Genomic DNA, 16449 nt, shown 5'->3' with positions numbered 1-16449 from the left:
GACATGGGGATATTTAGTGTCAAGGTATGAGGAATGCTTATTTGCCTGGCAACATCTGATCTAAGGAACTGAATAACCAGATGGGCTCCCAAGCGGCCAATGGTTCTGAATTGATGGGCAAGGTCCGTCCTGAAGAATCCATTAGCAGATGAGGCTGTTTGTTATGGTGATGGCTGTAGAGAACCCAGTGTGTGTGTGTGTGTGTGTGTGTGTGTGTGTGTGTGTGTGTGTGTGTGTGTGTGTATGTGTGTGTATGTGTGTATCTGTCTGTGTTGTGTCTATGTGTCTGTATATGTGTGTATGTGTCTGTGTGTCTGTATGTGTGTGTATATGTCTGTGTGTGTGTATGTCTCTGTGTCTGTATGTGTGTGTGTGTGTGTGTGTGTATTTGACCCACATCAGCAACCTGTGCGCTGCTCCATGGGGTGTGGTGGAAGCTCGTGGGGAGTGTTGCCTGGAGAGCTACACCGGGCACAGCTTGGGACTCTGGCTTCTGCCCCAATAGCATGTACTCCTGGCACCTGCACTGGCCGGGCCAGTGGCACACAGACAAGCAAAGGCTGTGTGGTGAGCAAACACAATATTTAATAAACTTATCTATACATGTCTGAAGTTCACTTGCTTGGAGATATCGGGTGGACAGTGTGGGCCAGGGTGGACGGCCCAAGTGGAGATGGAGTCCAGCTCCTTTCAGCCTGTGCCTCTCATCACACAGCCTCGTCCGAGTCTGCCTTCGGTGACCTGGGACTGCCCCTGCCCCACCCCAACCATCACCAGGGAGGCCCATCAGCTCTGTGGCCTCGGCTTTGTCAGGGCTAACAAAGATGGGACAAAGTCAGTGGATGGGACACAAAAGGGAGATGTGGGAAGGAAGGGTGGTGGGGGACAGGAAGATGGAAGGCAAGGAGGGAGCCCGGGCAGGGAAAGGAGACCAATGAGGGGCCAGAAACATAGTATGAAGGTTAAAGGTTAAGGACAGTCCCCTGAGCACCGCCAGGCATGATCCCGGTCACTCGGGGAGGCGACCTCCAGCTCAGAGACGAATCTCCAGCAGGTAGCGCAGGCGGCACTGGCTCTCCTGGTAGATGAGGTACTCGCTCTGGGAGAAGCTGGAGCCCTTGAACTGCGGGCAGGGCTTGGGCGGGCCCTGCGGCACTGCCACTTTCTGGCCATCCAGCTCCAGCACGGTGTCCTGGGTTGGATCTGCAGGGCACAGCCAGGGACATTGGTCCTGCCCTGGTGCCATATACTTCTGGCACCAGGAGTGCCTGCTCATTCCCTCCTGGCCAATCTCCAAACCCATTTCTCAAGTCTGGACTCTCCTCCCCCGACTATCTCCCTAGGAGCGTCCCCCTCTCTCCCGGGGCTGTCCACGAGGGCCACTCAGTTGCCCGGGACTGATCTGTGGATTCAGCGAGTGTTGGCTGACTGACAGAGTGAATGACTGGGGTGTGGAGACTCCTCATTCCTCTCCCTTCCCCCTGCCTCCTCTCTGGATGTGTCCTGGTCCCCTCCCCCATCCCGTCTTTGTCATCTGGGACTCACCAGGTTCCGTGTGGCCTCGGGCGATGACACTGTCGAAGCCAGATGGCGGCTCCGTCAGGTTGGGCTCATCCACGGTGATGTGGTGCTCTCGGCCCAGAGCCACTTCCCCCAGGAACATGTAGCCGATGGAGTGGGACCCGCAGGGCATGCCAGTAACTGGGGATACAGGGCGGGTGGGCAGCTCAGCCCTCCTGCCCGAGGCCTTGGGGGAACCTCTGGCTTGGCTTTCCCAGCCCAGAGATTTGTCCATTCTCCCTCCATCCTTCTGTTTAGTTTCGGGCCACAGCTGGCAGTGCTCAGGACTCACACCTGGTTCTGCGGTCAGGAGCCTTTCCTGGCAGTGCTTGGGGCACCATATAGGGCACCAGGGATTGAACCAGGATTGTTGGCTGTATGCAAGGCAAACACCTCATCCCTGTATTGTCTCTCGGACCCCTTTCTTTCCATCCTTAAGAACACCTTTTTTGGGCAGAGCTGAGCCCTGCTGGGAGTAGTTCCTGAGCACTAAGCTGGGAGTAGTCCCTGAGCCTTGCCAGATATGGCCCTTCCACCCCCAAAAGAACACCTCTTGTCTTGGCTACAACCCTCCCCCCGCCCCCACCCCTGTTGATCCTCAACTCCCGGGGTCCAGGCCTCTGCACCCCTCACTGCCTTGGTGGGGATCAGCAATGACTCCCAAGGACCAAATCTGCGGGGGGCTGCTCCCTGACTGGCTTTGCTGAAGGTGCCCCTGGCACCATCCTTCACCCTCGCCCTGGCTTCTACTGGCACCGGCTTTCCCAAGCCCACCCTTCACTTCTTCTAAGGATCCTCTGCCCTCCTGTGGGCCTCAGGGATGGGAGGCCCTAGAGCTTCAGTCCTGTCCATCTTTAGATAAACCCTCAAACCTTGCTTTTCTGGATGGGGGTGCGAGTGATCTCCCATGACGGCGTCAGCCTGGGGGTCAGCGAGGACACCGCTGTACACAAACTTGGGGGTCAGTAAAGGTAACTTGGACCCTATCCCACATGCTGTATGATCCGCCTCCACAGGTCCTTCTTGAGGGTTCTCTCCTCCCCACCTCCACTGCCTGGGTGACTCCACATCAGGCTCCCCGTGACCTCTGCCCTCTCCCTCCCCCCAATCCCCAGGTGTTGCAGGGGAGCTCCTGCCATAGACACCTCCAGCCGGACCCCTGTTACTCCCTGAGCCTGTTGGGGCCTCGCCATCTGCCTTCTCCACGGCTGCTCACTCCCAGCCAGGTGGCACCTACCCTCTATTCCCTCACAGGCTCCTTGCTCAGCCCCTCAGCCTGTGGGCACCCTGTCCTTGAGGAGATGCGCTCCTAGATGCCTGCTCTGGGTCTTCCCAAACCCTAGCCAACTTATTCGACACTGGGGCCAGCAAACGCCTCGAGGTGCCTCTCCATTTTTCATTGTTGTTCTTTGGGTCATACCTGTCAGTGCTCAGAATTTTATTCCTGGCTCTGCACTCAGGAATCACTCACTCCTGGTAGTGCTCAGGGACCATATGAGATGCTGAGGATTGAACCTAGGTCAGCTGCGAGCAAGGCAAGCAAGCACCATACCCGCTGTACTATGCTCTGGCTCCTCAAGGTGCCTCTTCTGATGAGTTTCTAAGGTACCGGGATCACTTTGTGGCCCATCCTGCCCGGAGCTTGGCCCCCAGGAGCAGCTTACCATAGCCAGCAGACTTGCTGTTCTCCGAGGCAAAGTAGATGCCCCTGCCCACGCGGCCCCCAGAATGGGGCATGATGCGAAGTCCGCTGGTGAGGATAGCGGCCACCACAGCCACGTTGGTGCCATGCCACAGAAGCTTCCGGTTCCCCAGCTCGGAGTGAGCCTGGAACCTGTCCCCCTGGGGCAGAGGAGAAACAGCGGGCAGGTAGGACCAGGGCCAGGTTGGGGTGGGCACTGGGTCACTCACTTTGATGGCCCACAGGCAGCACTGCTAAGCTGATGTGCTGAGGGCCCAGGTGGTGACTGGAGGAGGAGGCGGGGCAGGATGGTTTCTCACCTCTCCTTCTCGGTTCACCTTCCAGACATGCTGGAGCGAGGGGCACCTGTGGTTGCTGCCAGTACGTTCCAAATAGGTGTGTATCACCTGTGCGAGAGCAGATGCAGAGTGCAAGGGTGAGAGGTGCAAGGTGCAAGGCTGAGCCCCTCGGATCCTCCGTGCCACAGCTCTCTCTCTTTGGTCACACACCTGGTGGTGCTCAGGGCTTACTCCTGACTGTGCACAGGGATCACCCCTGGAGGGTTCGGGAGAACCATATGCGGTGGTGAGGGTCGAACCTGGGGTGGCTGCACGCAAGGCCAGCACCCTCCCCGCTGTACTATCTCTCTTATGGCACAGGGACAGAGGCTCCAGGTGGGGTCAGAGGTCGGCCCGGGGCACACCTTGTACTCCTGGGCCTTGGAGTCCAGCAGCTCCAGCTTGCACTTGAGGAGCTGGTAATTTCGGTCCAGTGGATGCGGCACCTCCTCTACCTTCTCCTCCTCTTCGGAGGTTGCCTGCAGGGTCTGGGCCAGCTCGATATCCGCCAGCACCTAGGGTGTCGGGCGTTGAAGCCTGCGTGCCAGTCTGCCAGCCTTCCCCTCCCCATAACTGGGAGTGAGGGTGGCCAACCCCTACATTCCACCCGCCCCTCTGCATCTACCCAGCCTGCCCTCCCTGGTCCTCATGGGCGGTGCCCATTGCAGCCCATCCATCCGCCTCCTCGGGGCCGTTGGTGCCACATCCCTGACCGGCCCCCACGGCCTCACCAGCAGCATGTCCTTCTTGGCCTGCAGAAGCTCCGGGGAGTTGATGGTTGGGGGCCGGTTGCGGCCGAAGTTGTGGGGGATGACAGTGTAGAAGTGGGAAGACAGCTCCTCCAGGCTGGGGCCTCTGGCCCCGGAGCCTTTCAGGGCCTCCTCGAGGGCCTCCAGGGCCTCAAAGCCCCGGGCAATCTGCTGCTTGCTCAGTTTCCCCAAGGGCATCTTCTTCACATCTGGGGGGTGGGCATGAGGGGCAAGACTCAGCCTCGTGTCCCGTCTCGCTGGTGCCCTGTCCCCTGTGCCGGGCCCAGCTCCCCTCACCCAGGTTCATGAGTGCCATGGAGTTGTTGAACATGTCCTTGTTGAAGATGTTGTCAATGAGCTTCTGTGTGGCTGCATCCAAGGAGCAGGGCTGGAACCGCTGAAGCCCGGTACGGGCGGGAACTCCGTCCACCTGGGAGGAGAGGACACACGTGGGCAGGGCAGCCGGACAAAGCACCTGAGCCCGGGGTAGTGGCAGGCACTAGCTAGCCCTTGGCCAGACCGGGCCAAAGAGGGGAGATCTGTGCTGAGGCCGCGGCTGAGCCTCGGCCGAGCCCACAGGGTCTCTCTGCCCAGCCTCGTTCATCACCCCAGGTCTTGCACCTTCAGCACAGCTTCCTGGGTCTCCTCCTCGGCCTGCACTTCGATCAGCGTGTACTTGCCAGGGTGGGCCACAAAGTGGTCCCGTTCGGCCCAGCTGTTCTTCGTCTTGTCCCGAAATTTCTTCTCAAAGTCCTTCTTTGCATCCTCCAGTAAGTCAAAGTGGCTGAGCTTTGACTGGCCCACCTCTCCCTGCAACCAACAGCTTTCAGGGGTGTGCCCACCCCAGTGTCCCCCCGACGCCCCCAGGTTCCAGGCCCTGTGCCGAGTGCCCCTGGACAGCTGGCCATGCGGGTGGGCTCAGCGGGCAGCTGTGTTCTTAGTGCCTGAGGCGGCCAGGGGACTATGGGGGTCAGGGCTCATGCTGGGCGAGGCAAAGGAGGCAGGAGGTGGGTGGGCACCACGCACCACGCGGCCCCAGCGGTTCCAGCAGGCGAAACGGTTGCCCTCTTGCAGCAGCTGGATGATGTAGAATTTGTTGTTGTTGTTCCCGATGTTGGTCTGGTTCAAGGTACAGTCGTAGTCCTCGTGCACCTGGACCGGTGGGGCAAGGGAGGGAGGCAGGCTGGGGTGGCCCTGGGGCAGGACATGGTGCCCAGCTGTACCCTGACTGGGGTCTGAGGGGGATCCGGTGCAGAGGCTGGTGAGGAGCTGGGTGCCTGGCCCTGGCAGAGGCCCTCTGAGCAGACACAGCGGAATTGGGGCACTTTGGGTGGGGGAATTGGAGTGAGACAGGGTTTGGTGCTGGGGGTCTTGATGTAGGCAGGTAGATAGGGAAAGGCCCCTGGCAATGAAACTTAGATCATCAAAGTCTCCGGGGAGGAGAATCCTGAGACTGACCCACCCTGTGGGTACAGGAAACGCACCTGATAAGACCTTCAACAGACTCTGAGGACAATAGACCCCTCCCCAGGGGGTTCCCCAAAGAAGACCATTACCACTCCCAACCTCCCTGGTAACCTCCTTAGCAACGGACTTTTACCTGGGAAGAAGCCCCAACGTGGGGGCAGGTTGGAGAAACCCTATAAAGGCCACCTTGAACAAAGGAAGGGGGCGCATATGCTGCCTGAGCCCATGTGCTGCTTGTGCCATGTGGCCGAGCACATGTGTCGCCCGCATCTCCCCCCTTAAGATGTGTACTTTCATGCTTTCGTGTCCAGTGCTAGGGTGTGTGTAGAGCTCTCTCCACCCTTGGAGAAGCCCGCGTTCTCTCTTGAGCGCGTTATTCTTACTATTCTCTCTCCCACTTATCCTTCCTCCTTCCCTCAGAAACCTCTAAATAAAATCTGTTACTTCACTGCTTGTCTACTTCTGAAATTCTTTTCCGCGAGCGAGACAAGAACCCAGTAACCCTGGGTCCCGGGTGTTTGAGGCGGTTGGAGAGAAAGTAACCGTCTTTCTCCTCCCCGCTTCACGTAAGTCACCCGTGGGGCCCACCGACATCAGTCTGACAAGGGGTGGGGGTCTCTGTAGAGCATGGCCCTGCTCTGGGGGCAGGCCTTGAGGGGTCTTAGGGGAGCCCTGGGGAGACTCAGGGGCTCAGAGCACTGCCTTAAATTTTGAGGGGGGAGGCCTGAGCACCTGGGGGGCCCTGCCTGGCTGTGACAGGGCCCAACCCCCTGGTTGACCTTTGGAAGCCTGAGAGACCTGAGCTAAGCCTAGGGTGTGTGTGTGTCCTGGTGTGTGTGTGTGTATGTGTGTGTGTGTGTGTGTGTGTGTAGGGGCTACTAAGGCCTTTGTCCCGAGGAGGGCTACAGCTTACCTGGGTTCCGGGGCTGCTGCTGAGCGGGCACACGGGGTCCACTCGGACCATGCGCTTCTCAGCCGGAGCAGCCCTGAGCGCCTCCACAGCGGAGCGGCAGCTGTCCTCCTGCTCCTCCTGCCGCCCCTTCTTATTCCCAGGGCCCCCTGGCTGTGCCGTGGACTTGCGCTTTGGAGCCATGGTGGTCCTGGGACACGGAAGACACTCTCAGATGCTTCCCGAGAGGCACAGCACCTGCTCCCCCACCCTGGGCTTGCTCTTTGGTGCCCCTTTCCCCACTCCGCTGCCTCCCCGAGTTGCAGCCCCAGCCCCAAACTATGTCTCTGCACCTCAGCTCTGGCCCTTGGCCCGGGGCGCCAGGGGCGGCCCACTCTGGTCCAGGACAGTGGTTCCCTCAGCCCGGCTCCTGGGTGCCAGGCACAAGGAAAGTGAAAGAAGCAGCTCCCTCTTGGGCCCCACCCAGATCCTCCTCCCTCTGGAGCACCCTCAGGGGACCGCTGGCTCCTCCCTTTCAGCTAACAGGGATCAGCATAGTTGCCAAGCTGAGTCACTCACGAAGGATGAGGGGGCAGCATTCCTGAGTCAGACCACATGTCCCCCCAGGCAAGTCTTTTCCAAACTGAGGGAATACGGGCCCCCTGAGTGCTGTAGGAGTGACACGGGCCCCCTGAGTGCTGTAGGAGTGACACGTGAGTGTCAGGTGAAACTGGGCAGTGCTGTTTGCTGCCAGAAGGTAATTTCCTCAAGCCCCACTGAGGGGCTTGAGAGATAGTACAGCAGGGAGGGTGCTCCCCTTGCATGTGGCCAGCCCTGGTTCAGTCTCTGGCACCACACAGGAGTTGGGTCCTGAGTCCCACCAGGGACCAGCCCTGAGCACTGTTGGACTGGGTGTGGTCCTACTGTCCCTCCCCCAAAAAAGTAAAGTGTGTGCAATGAGTAATGTGTGCAAAAAAAAAAAAAAACCCACCAAAAAACCCAAAAAACAACCCATTTTCTTTTCTTCTTGAAAATGGGGCAGGAGGCCAGTTACGTTTGGGAACCTCTGCCCTCTGCCCCAGGGCTCCCAGAACCCAGAGGTGAAGAAACCCTTTCAAAGGGGAGGGTTCAAGAGTTCTAGGGTGCCAATCTGGATCCCGGAGCCGTGGCCATGAACTGCCAAAGGGCAAGGGCCTGGTCCACCCCACCCTGCTCAGCCCTGCCCTAGTGTGTGCTGCCGGCAAAACCTCAGACACTCACCTCGGAGAAGCCAGGGAGTATGGCTGCGGCCGGCCTAGTGCTTTAGTGTCCTCTGGTATGTGGATGGCCACTGCTGGCCAGGTCTAGGAGCCTTCTGGCTATTCTCTGAAACCCTAAGCCTGATTTAGGGAGGAACTTCCCGGCAGTGTGGGGGGGAGGGGGAGAGGTTGTCAGGGAGGAGTGTGTGTGTGCGTAGCTCTACAGTCCTTTGGCCACTAGAAGGGCGAGTTACAGGCGGGGCAGGCCCTGGGCGGCGGCCTGTCCCACGCATGGGTGGACACTGGATTAGGACACAGTCAAGACCCAGGAGGCGGGCGCGTCCTTAGCGCTGCTCTTCTGCGCTGAGGCATGCAGTCCGTGTCCAAGCAGTGCCCAGCGCCCTGGGGACCGCGCTGCGGCACGGGCTCCCTCTCCGGGGCCAGCCCGGATCCCCCCCGTCATCCAGCGATGCGCTGGTTTACCCTCGCCCCGCCCCGGTCGGGGAGGAGTCGTGCCGCGGGACTCAGAACCCCGCGCCTCTAGCGCCCCCTAGCGTCCAAGAGGCGCAAACACACAGCGGGGGCCTAACCCTCTCTTCCCAGGACCTCAGCTACCCGAAGCGCGCACGCGCTTCGGCCTTGGCCCGGAAGCGGAGGGAAGAGGAGACTCCTGGCGCGGAAACCAATAGGAGCTCTAAGAGGCGGGGCTCTAGGCAGCTAACCTATGAGCGGCTGGGGGTGTGGCGAAGGCTACGGAAGGATTCACCGGGAGCCTTTGGGAGGCGGGGCTTTCCGGGTGGTGGGAACCTATCGGAGCGCGGAGTCTTGCCTCACTGCCGGGGCTTCTGCAGCCACGTGAGTCGTCAGCAGCGGCTGGAGCCCTCGCGGTGGGCAGCATGTCGGCGAAAAGTGCGGCTCGGAAGCGGGGAAAGCCAAACTCGGGGGTTGTGGCAGGAGCCGGGGCCAGCAAGCGGCGACGGAAGGTGAGCGTGGCGCTCCCGCGGTCCGGGGTCAGTCCCGCGACTGGGACCATCGTTGCAGCATCCTGTCCCCTCCCCGCCCCATCCTACATGAACCCCTGTCTGAAGTCAGGCTCGTCACCGTTTCCGCGGCCCAAACGCAGGAAAACCTTGCCCTTGGGCTTGGGGGGCGAGGGAGGGGTGGTCACCGTCTTTCCATCTTGTCGGGCTCTCGAGAGGTCGGAAAGGTTGCCGGGGTGACCCGGAGCCCTGACTAAAGAAACGACCCTGTAATCCCCAGGCCGACCCTGCCGGGGACAGAGGCAAGTCCAAGGGCGGCGGCAAGATGAACGAAGAGATCTCCAGTGATTCTGAGAGTGAGAGGTGAGCTCTTTTGCACCTAGTAGAAGGGAACGGCCGAAGCTCATGTGTGATGCGGGGTGGGGAGTCGGGGCTGAGGTGGGCAAAAAAGGCAAGTCTCCAGTCTGGGACTCAGTCGTGGCCCTTTCCAGTTTCTGGCCCTGAGAAGTCTCTTCTCTTCAGCGGGGTCTCTGTCTGAGAACCCTCAGCCCCAGTGGAGGCCTGTGAGATTTTCTTGGTTTCCCACTGGAAGCTGAATTGACAGGCGGGGGGAGGGCAGTGCAAGACATGCTGTCTAGTTCTTCCTTCTATTTTCAAACACTTTCAGAGTTGCCGATCTCCAGCCTGACTCAATACGTGTTGGGTGCTTGCTTCATGTCGAGAGTACAAATGTATTGTCATGGGATGTGGCTCTTAAAGCCTTGTGCGTTCTTGGGACAGAGGAAGGGCATTTAAAGGGAGCCTGGAGAGATGAGGAGGAGCCTGCTGTGAAGGCTCGGGAAAACATTTAGGACCTGGAGGGAAGTCTGGGTTCTGAGTGTGCACCAGAATGGATGCGGAAGGACACATCCAGATTGTGGAGGGCTGTGCACAGATGTCTCCTCTGTAGCGGTAGGTGGTGGAGATGAGCTGGGTTCCAGAGAGGTGGGGAGCAAGTGTCAGGTACCCTGGGCAGTGGAAGCTCCATACCAGGGGGTCTGTTATTTTAATCAAGAGTTGGGTTTTCAAAAATATGCTCCAAAATTGAGTGGTTTTTTTTCTTTCTTTTGCTTTTGGGCAATACCTGGTGGGTGGTGCTCAGGGGTCACTCTTAACAGTTATCAGGGGAGCATCGGTAGTGCTGGATCCACTGAGGGTCAGCATTGTGCAAAGCAAGTGCCTTAGCCACTGTACTATCTTTCTGGCTACAGCAATATACTTTTCTTAGTACTTTGAGTCTGTGATAGGCTCAATGCTAAGACTTTTGGGTTTTTGCTTTTTTGGGGTTTGGGGCTACACATGGTGGCACTCAGGAGTTATTGTCAGCTTGGTGCTCAGGGGACAGTTTAGACTATGTTCTGAAGACTGTGGCTTTCCAGGGATCAAACCCAGGCCTTCGGCATGCAGAAGCATGTACGCAGCCCATTGAGTTTCCTCTCCAAACTCTTTAGGTATTTTAAAAATGTGTTGTGAAATATATCAATATAGAAGTTAATGAAGCATATTTATACTATAGAAATGGTGAAATGGTGAAACCTGTTTACCCACTTAGATGAAGGACTACCTAATTTGCAAAGACCTAGATGCCCCAATGTTTCTTTGTGTTTGGAAGGAGTGGGGAGTTAGTGTACCTTTCTGTTTGTTTGTTTCATGGTGTTTGGAAGGAGTGGGGAGTTAGTGTACCTTTCTGTTTGTTTGTTTCATGGTGGGTGTCAGGGATAGAACATAGGGCCTCAAGCAAGGCATGCTCTACCAGTGAGCAACACATTCCCCCCTCCCCCCTGCACAACCGTCCGCTGTTCTTAGAATTAATTCACCTTTTCCATTTCCTCCCTGCTCCACTTCTGCCTGCTGTTGATGGTGCACTGACCAGGCTTGCATACCTGCTGCTCTGTGGACGCGGTGCTCACAGACAGACCGTGGTGCTCCCTGAGGTTCGCACTCCCTTCGTGGCGGTGCTCTCGCAGGCTGGCTGGGACTCACACCTTTAGTTCAGGTGCACAAGTCAGGGTTGTGCCGCTTGTCCGGGGTGGCTGTGGGCCTCACATATCTTTTCAGTTAAGGTGCTTGCCCAGGCTCTTACTCTTTCTTGTGGTGCTCACAGAGCCGGCTGCAGTGTGGCTGGACATTGCTAGGGGGGTCAGGGAATCAGACAGCAAAGCGTCCGGGAGTGCGTTCCTTGCTTGTGGGATGCCAGGGGTTTGAGTCTGTGACCGTATGCTTGCACAGCAGGCGCTCTCAGCCCCTCCGCCCTCCCCAGCCTGCAGAGCCTTCCTTCTCCCTCGCTCTAGAGCGGAGAGCTCTTACAGTGCTCTCTGGTTGTGTGTTTCTACCCTGATGTTAGATACTGGAGGGCTGTTCTGTCGCAAGATCATGCCCTTGGATTTTCCTGCTGGCGGAAGCAGGATCACACAGTAGGCAGGAATTGGGCTGGCCGAGTGATGGGGAAGCAGTTAGGAGGCATGATCCTCGTGCCAGAGGATAAGGCCCTTTGAACTCAGCACCTCCTGCCTACAGCCTAGCTCCCCAGAGGACGGAGGAGGAGGAGGAGGAAGAGGAGCTGGAGGAGACCGCACAGGAGAAGAAGCTGCGCTTGGCCAAGCTCTACCTCGAACAGCTCAGGCAGCAGGGTGAGCCAGGGACTGGGCAGGTGAGGGCGGGGAGGGGGCCTAGGGCCGCTGCCCACTGCCATCACCTCAGCTTCCCAGTGGGGGATTCACAGGTATTGGGAGACTGCCTGTGCCGGCTGTCCTGTGGGACGGTGGCAAGGTGGGGGTGAAGGTAGAGGCAGGTTTTCTACTGATCTCTGAAGTAAAGGCAGGGGACGGGCAGGCAGCCAACACCCAGCCCTTCTTCCTTTTCTCCAAACCATCCTGAACTTCCTGTAAGTCCCAACCCAAGTGTTTGGGTGCCAGGCCCAAGCTGTTGGGGTACGAATCAAAAGACAGAAATGGGGTGATTCCCCTTGACTTGTTTTGGTCTGTCCTACACAGAGGAGGAGAAGGCCGAGGCCCGGGAATTTGAGGAGGACCAGGTTGCGGGGCGCCTGAAGGAGGATGTGGTAAGTATGGAGGAGGTGGAGGCCTGAGGGGCGGGGCTGGTCCTTCTGGGCTCTCACCCTCCCCTCTCCCTGCAGCTGGAGCAGAGGGGCAGGCTGCAGAAGTCGGTGGCAAAGGAGGTGAGTTGGCAGGGAGGGCACTGCTGCATGAGAGTGGAGAGGGTTGGGGCCCCACTGGGGTTGGGGGCTGATGGCCTGTTGGGGACTCAGGCTGCAGGGCCTTTGCTCAGGAATGTGACACTTGGGCAGATGTAGGAAGGATCTGGTCTCTTCTCCCTGGATTCACTTTACTTTTACCTAGGTGGTGGGAAAGGGAGGTGCTGAAGTAAGTGTGTGTGTGTATGTGTGTGTATGTGTGTGTGTGTGTGTGTGTGTGTGTGTTTCTGTGTGTCGTGTGTCCTGGTCATAGTGATCCAGCCCTTGCCTGCCCAGATCCAGACCCCGGCCCCCGCAGACATCCGAGTTTTAAGGGGCCACAAGCTCTCCATCACATGCTTGGTCATCACTCCGGACGACCTGGCCATCTTCTCCGCCTCCAAAGACTGCACCATTATTAAGTGTGAGTGAGTGTCTGGTGGGGTGGGGGTTAGCCTTGGGGACAGCTCAGGCTGGTCTGGAATGGGAGTGATCAGGACAAATTGAGACCCAGTGGGGGAAGCTTCTGGAGCTGGTCTGCACTGTAAATGTCTTCCCTGGGTGACTGGCAGCTTCTGCCCAGCTGTGGAACCTCATCCATCGCCAGGAGCCCCCCTTTCGGTGTTACGGTCACCACCTAACTTGAGGAAACTGTGGCCGCCTCTCGTCCCAGCCTGTCCTCTTTCCCCCCCTGCCGGCAGGGAGCGTGGAGAGTGCCCGCAAGCTTCATGTGATCCCACGAGTCAAAAAAGGGGCCGAGGGGCAGCCACCCGGCCACAGCAGCCCCGTGCTCTGCATGGCCATTTCCTCAGACGGCAAATACCTGGTAGGGCAGCGTGGCCCGCTGGGATGGGGCGGCAGCTCCCGGGAATGGGCCCCTCTGGGACCATGACAGTGACCCTCCTCCCTGCAGGCATCTGGTGACTGCAGCAAGCTCATCCTCATCTGGGAGGCACAGAGCTGCCGGCACCTGTACACCTTCACGGGGCACCGGGACGCCGTGTCGGTGAGCCTGTGTGAGGGTGTGGGTTGGTGCTCGCCCTGGGCCCTCTGGAAAGAGGCACCTGGGACAGTACAGTCGTGGCCCTGGAAGGGACATGGGGTGGGGGGAAGGTAGGAGGGCAGGAGGGTAGTGGTGCATGTTGGGGTCCAGGAAGGTTTGAGAAATCTGCCTTGTTTGAGGGCAGGTGGGGCGGCATGAGCACGGGGGGCTGCTCCCTGGCCTGCCCTCTGTCTTGCCTGCAGCAGCCCTGGATCCCCGTTACCTCTCCACCCATAGGGGCTGGCATTCCGCAGGGGCACCCACCAGCTCTACAGCACGTCCCACGACCGCTCGGTGAAGGTGTGGAACGTGGCCGAGAACTCCTACGTGGAGACGCTGTGAGTGTGCGCCCCTGGGGCAGCCGGCTGGGATGCACAGGCTGCCTGTGACCCCACACCTCCCTCTGGCCCCTCCAGCTTTGGGCACCAGGACGCCGTGGCCGCGCTGGATGCGCTGAGCAGGGAGTGCTGTGTGACCGCGGGGGGCCGTGACGGGACCGTGCGCGTGTGGAAGATTCCCGAGGAGTCCCAGCTGGTCTTCTACGGCCACCAGTAAGGGGCCTGCCGACCGGGGTGTGCGGGGCGGGGGGCAGAGGCCGGCCCTCACTGCTTTCCCTGCAGGGGCTCCATTGACTGCATCCAGCTCATCAACGAGGAGCACATGGTGTCAGGCGCAGACGACGGGTAAGGGCAGGGGGGTGCCCTGCTGCCCGCGCGGCTCTCCCGGGACAGGGACCCTGAGACCTTGCCCGGGCTCGTGACCAGGTGCCCCTGTCCCCTGTCCCAGGAGGGGCCTTCTCTGCTCTGTGCCGTCCCCTTGAGACTGTCCCCTGCCCACAGATCCGTCGCCGTGTGGGGTCTCTCCAAGAAGCGGCCACTGGCCCTGCAGCGTGAGGCCCACGGGCTGCGGGGGGAGCCAGGCCTGGAGCAGCCCTTCTGGGTGTCATCGGTAGCGGCCCTGCTCAACACAGACCTCGTTGCCACAGGTGAGTACCCTGCATGCGGGGGGTGGGGAGGGTCAGGGTCTCCCAGCCGGGCTGGCCGGGGGATGCTCATTGTGTCCGCTCCTCAGGCTCCCACAACTCCTGCGTGCGGCTCTGGCAGTGCGGGGAGGGCTTCCGGCAGCTGGACCCCCTCTGTGACATCCCCCTGGTGAGTGGGCGCCCATGCTCAGCCTGTCTTGGCCACGCTCCTTGGGGTGCAGGACCCTGCCTTTTGGTCCTTTAGCCTTTTCCTACCTGCAGCCCCTCCTCGGGGTAGGGCCTTTCCCACCCTCCTCTGTCCCCTCCCACACCCCCTCCCTTGCCCAAGGCCCTTCTCCCGGCCCTTCTGCTGGCCTGGGTGAAATGTGGGCTTGGGGTGATCCTGGGCACTGGGCTGGTGTTGTCAGCAACATCTGGTGCAGGTGTAGGGCTTGGGTCAGTGGTGATGTTTCACAGGGTTGAGCCAGGAGCCAGGCCCTGCCCTGGTTCATGCCCAGTGTGCTTGGGGCAAACCCTTTCACCCTTCCCCTCCTGGTCCGAGCGGGAGGCCCAGGCAGCAGAGCTTCCCCAGGTGGGGCGGGCTGTAGGGGTCTGTCCTTCATCCCGTGACGCTGCCCCCACTCTTCTCAGGTGGGCTTTATCAACAGCCTCAAGTTCTCCAGTGCCGGGGACTTCCTGGTGGCTGGGGTGGGGCAGGAGCACAGGTAGGGTGCGCCCCTCGTGGGGGGGGGGTTGGCTGGGTTGAATGGGGTGCAGCCTGGGGGTGGGGGTGTGTGCAGGGCCTCAGCGGCCTTTCTTGCCCCCGCAGGCTTGGCCGGTGGTGGCGGATCAAAGAGGCCCGGAACTCTGTCTGCATCATCCCGCTCCGCAGGGCCCCCAGGTCCCCGGCTGCCGGCTCCTGACGCTGCTGCCTGTTATTTAAGTTCTCCCAAGCCCTGCCCTGCCCTCTTTGTATTAAAACTCTTCTCTCAGGCCTCGTCTCCTGCAGTGTCTTGTGGAGAGAGGGAGATGGGGAGGATATACTCTGGGGCGCAGGGTGGAGGCAGGCTGGAAGGCGTAGTTGCTCCCTTGCTGCTTGGAGCACTTCATACCTTTCTTTTGCTTTCTTTTGGGCCACACCACATGGTGCTCAGGGCTTGCTCCTGACTGTGCTCAGGGCACTCCTGGCAGGGCTCAGGGAACCACGAGGGGGGCCAGGGATGGAGCCCCATCAGCCTCGTGTCAGGCAAACACCCTGCCCGCTGTACTGTCACTCCAGTTCCAGCATTTGGTGCTTTCCCAGGGAACCCGGGGAGGAAACTGTCAGCTCCGGGTCCCTGGTCCCTGTGCTCACCTCACTAGACCTGCTCCCTGCCCTCTGCTCTGGTCTGGCCACTAAGCTGTGGCTGCTGGATGCTGTTGAGGGGTACAGCACATGCGTCATATACATAAGGCCTGGGTTCTACCCCGAGCCCCTCACCTTCCTCCCAGAGACCAGCAGGACATCCTGTCTGGACGGGGAAGCTGGCTCACAGGTGGAGCATGTGCTTTACACGGGAGCCCCGCGTTTGCTCCCTGGTTCCTCATGGTCCCCGATCACTGCAGGAGTTCCCATCTCTGTCACAGAAAGGCGCTGTGGCTGTCCAGCTCTGCGTGAGGACTGGCTGGGGTCTGGTCTGAGAACTGAAGCCGTCAGGCCCTCAGGGACGGGCTCTCCAGCCCACTCCTCGTCCTTGACCAGACCGCTGGAAGGCTGCCCCTGGGGGTGTGGGGTGGGACCCTGAACTGCTTACTGCCTGGGACCAAGGTCAGAGCTGGGGTCACAGCTGGGACCTGAGCTCTGGTGTGAGGGGTACCCTCCGGAGGAGAGAGGTGGGGTGAGCCGAGGTGTGGCTCGTGGGAACTGGGAAGGAGCTCAAGGCTGCTCTAGCCTTTCCCATTGGCCTGGTTCTCGGTGGTGGTGATTTATTTTATTACTAGTTTGGTTCTGCGGCCACACTTGGTGGTGCTTGGGGTTCCTCCCAGTCAGGTGCTCAGGAGTCGGGGGGGGGGCTCCTGACAGTGCTCAGGGGAGTATGTGTGCGAGGTACTGAGCCCAGGGATTGCATTTCCTTTGCTCTGTCTCCTCAGTCCAGTGTTGCCTTACTTTGGGGTCCCCCAAGCAGCGCTTGGGAGCCCGAGCTGTGAGGGCTGGTTGGCTCAGCGCTTGAGCTCAGCAGTGCTCTGGAGGATGAGGGGCACTCCAGGGTGATACCTAGTGGTACTTGGAGGGCCATGTCACGACAGGATTGAACTTGGGGCCTCCTGCATGC

The 16449-nt window shown here is 59.7% G+C and overlaps 2 protein-coding genes across 2 annotated transcripts; one reads left to right on the top strand and one right to left on the bottom strand.

The window, feature by feature from the left end:
* Positions 1-373: 373 nt before the first annotated feature.
* PARP3 (poly(ADP-ribose) polymerase family member 3) lies at positions 374-8108 on the bottom strand. Its single transcript, XM_055135951.1, has 11 exons — positions 7945-8108; positions 6709-6895; positions 5355-5480; positions 4950-5138; positions 4626-4758; positions 4311-4537; positions 3945-4094; positions 3562-3648; positions 3225-3402; positions 1546-1701; positions 374-1203 (listed from the first exon to the last, which is right to left on the bottom strand). The coding sequence occupies exons 2-11, from the start codon at positions 6886-6888 to the stop codon at positions 1034-1036; spliced, it is 1596 nt and encodes a 531-aa protein (XP_054991926.1). The 5' UTR covers positions 6889-6895; positions 7945-8108; the 3' UTR covers positions 374-1033.
* Positions 8109-8748: 640 nt separating this feature from the next.
* On the top strand, positions 8749-15131 carry RRP9 (ribosomal RNA processing 9, U3 small nucleolar RNA binding protein). The gene is made up of 15 exons (XM_004615199.3): positions 8749-8905; positions 9183-9265; positions 11459-11571; positions 11935-12002; positions 12078-12119; positions 12432-12558; positions 12836-12960; positions 13048-13140; positions 13414-13514; positions 13593-13727; positions 13797-13859; positions 14016-14161; positions 14248-14327; positions 14789-14862; positions 14967-15131. Exons 1-15 carry the CDS (start codon positions 8819-8821, stop codon positions 15058-15060), a joined length of 1431 nt encoding a protein of 476 aa, XP_004615256.1. The 5' UTR covers positions 8749-8818; the 3' UTR covers positions 15061-15131.
* Positions 15132-16449: the final 1318 nt, after the last annotated feature.

The sequence above is a fragment of the Sorex araneus genome, chromosome 4, assembly GCF_027595985.1.
Source record: "Sorex araneus isolate mSorAra2 chromosome 4, mSorAra2.pri, whole genome shotgun sequence".
In the NCBI taxonomy this organism is placed as follows: Eukaryota; Metazoa; Chordata; class Mammalia; order Eulipotyphla; family Soricidae; genus Sorex; species Sorex araneus.
Note: the sequence above shows the minus strand (reverse complement) of the source record. Positions and strands in the feature narration are given on the sequence as shown.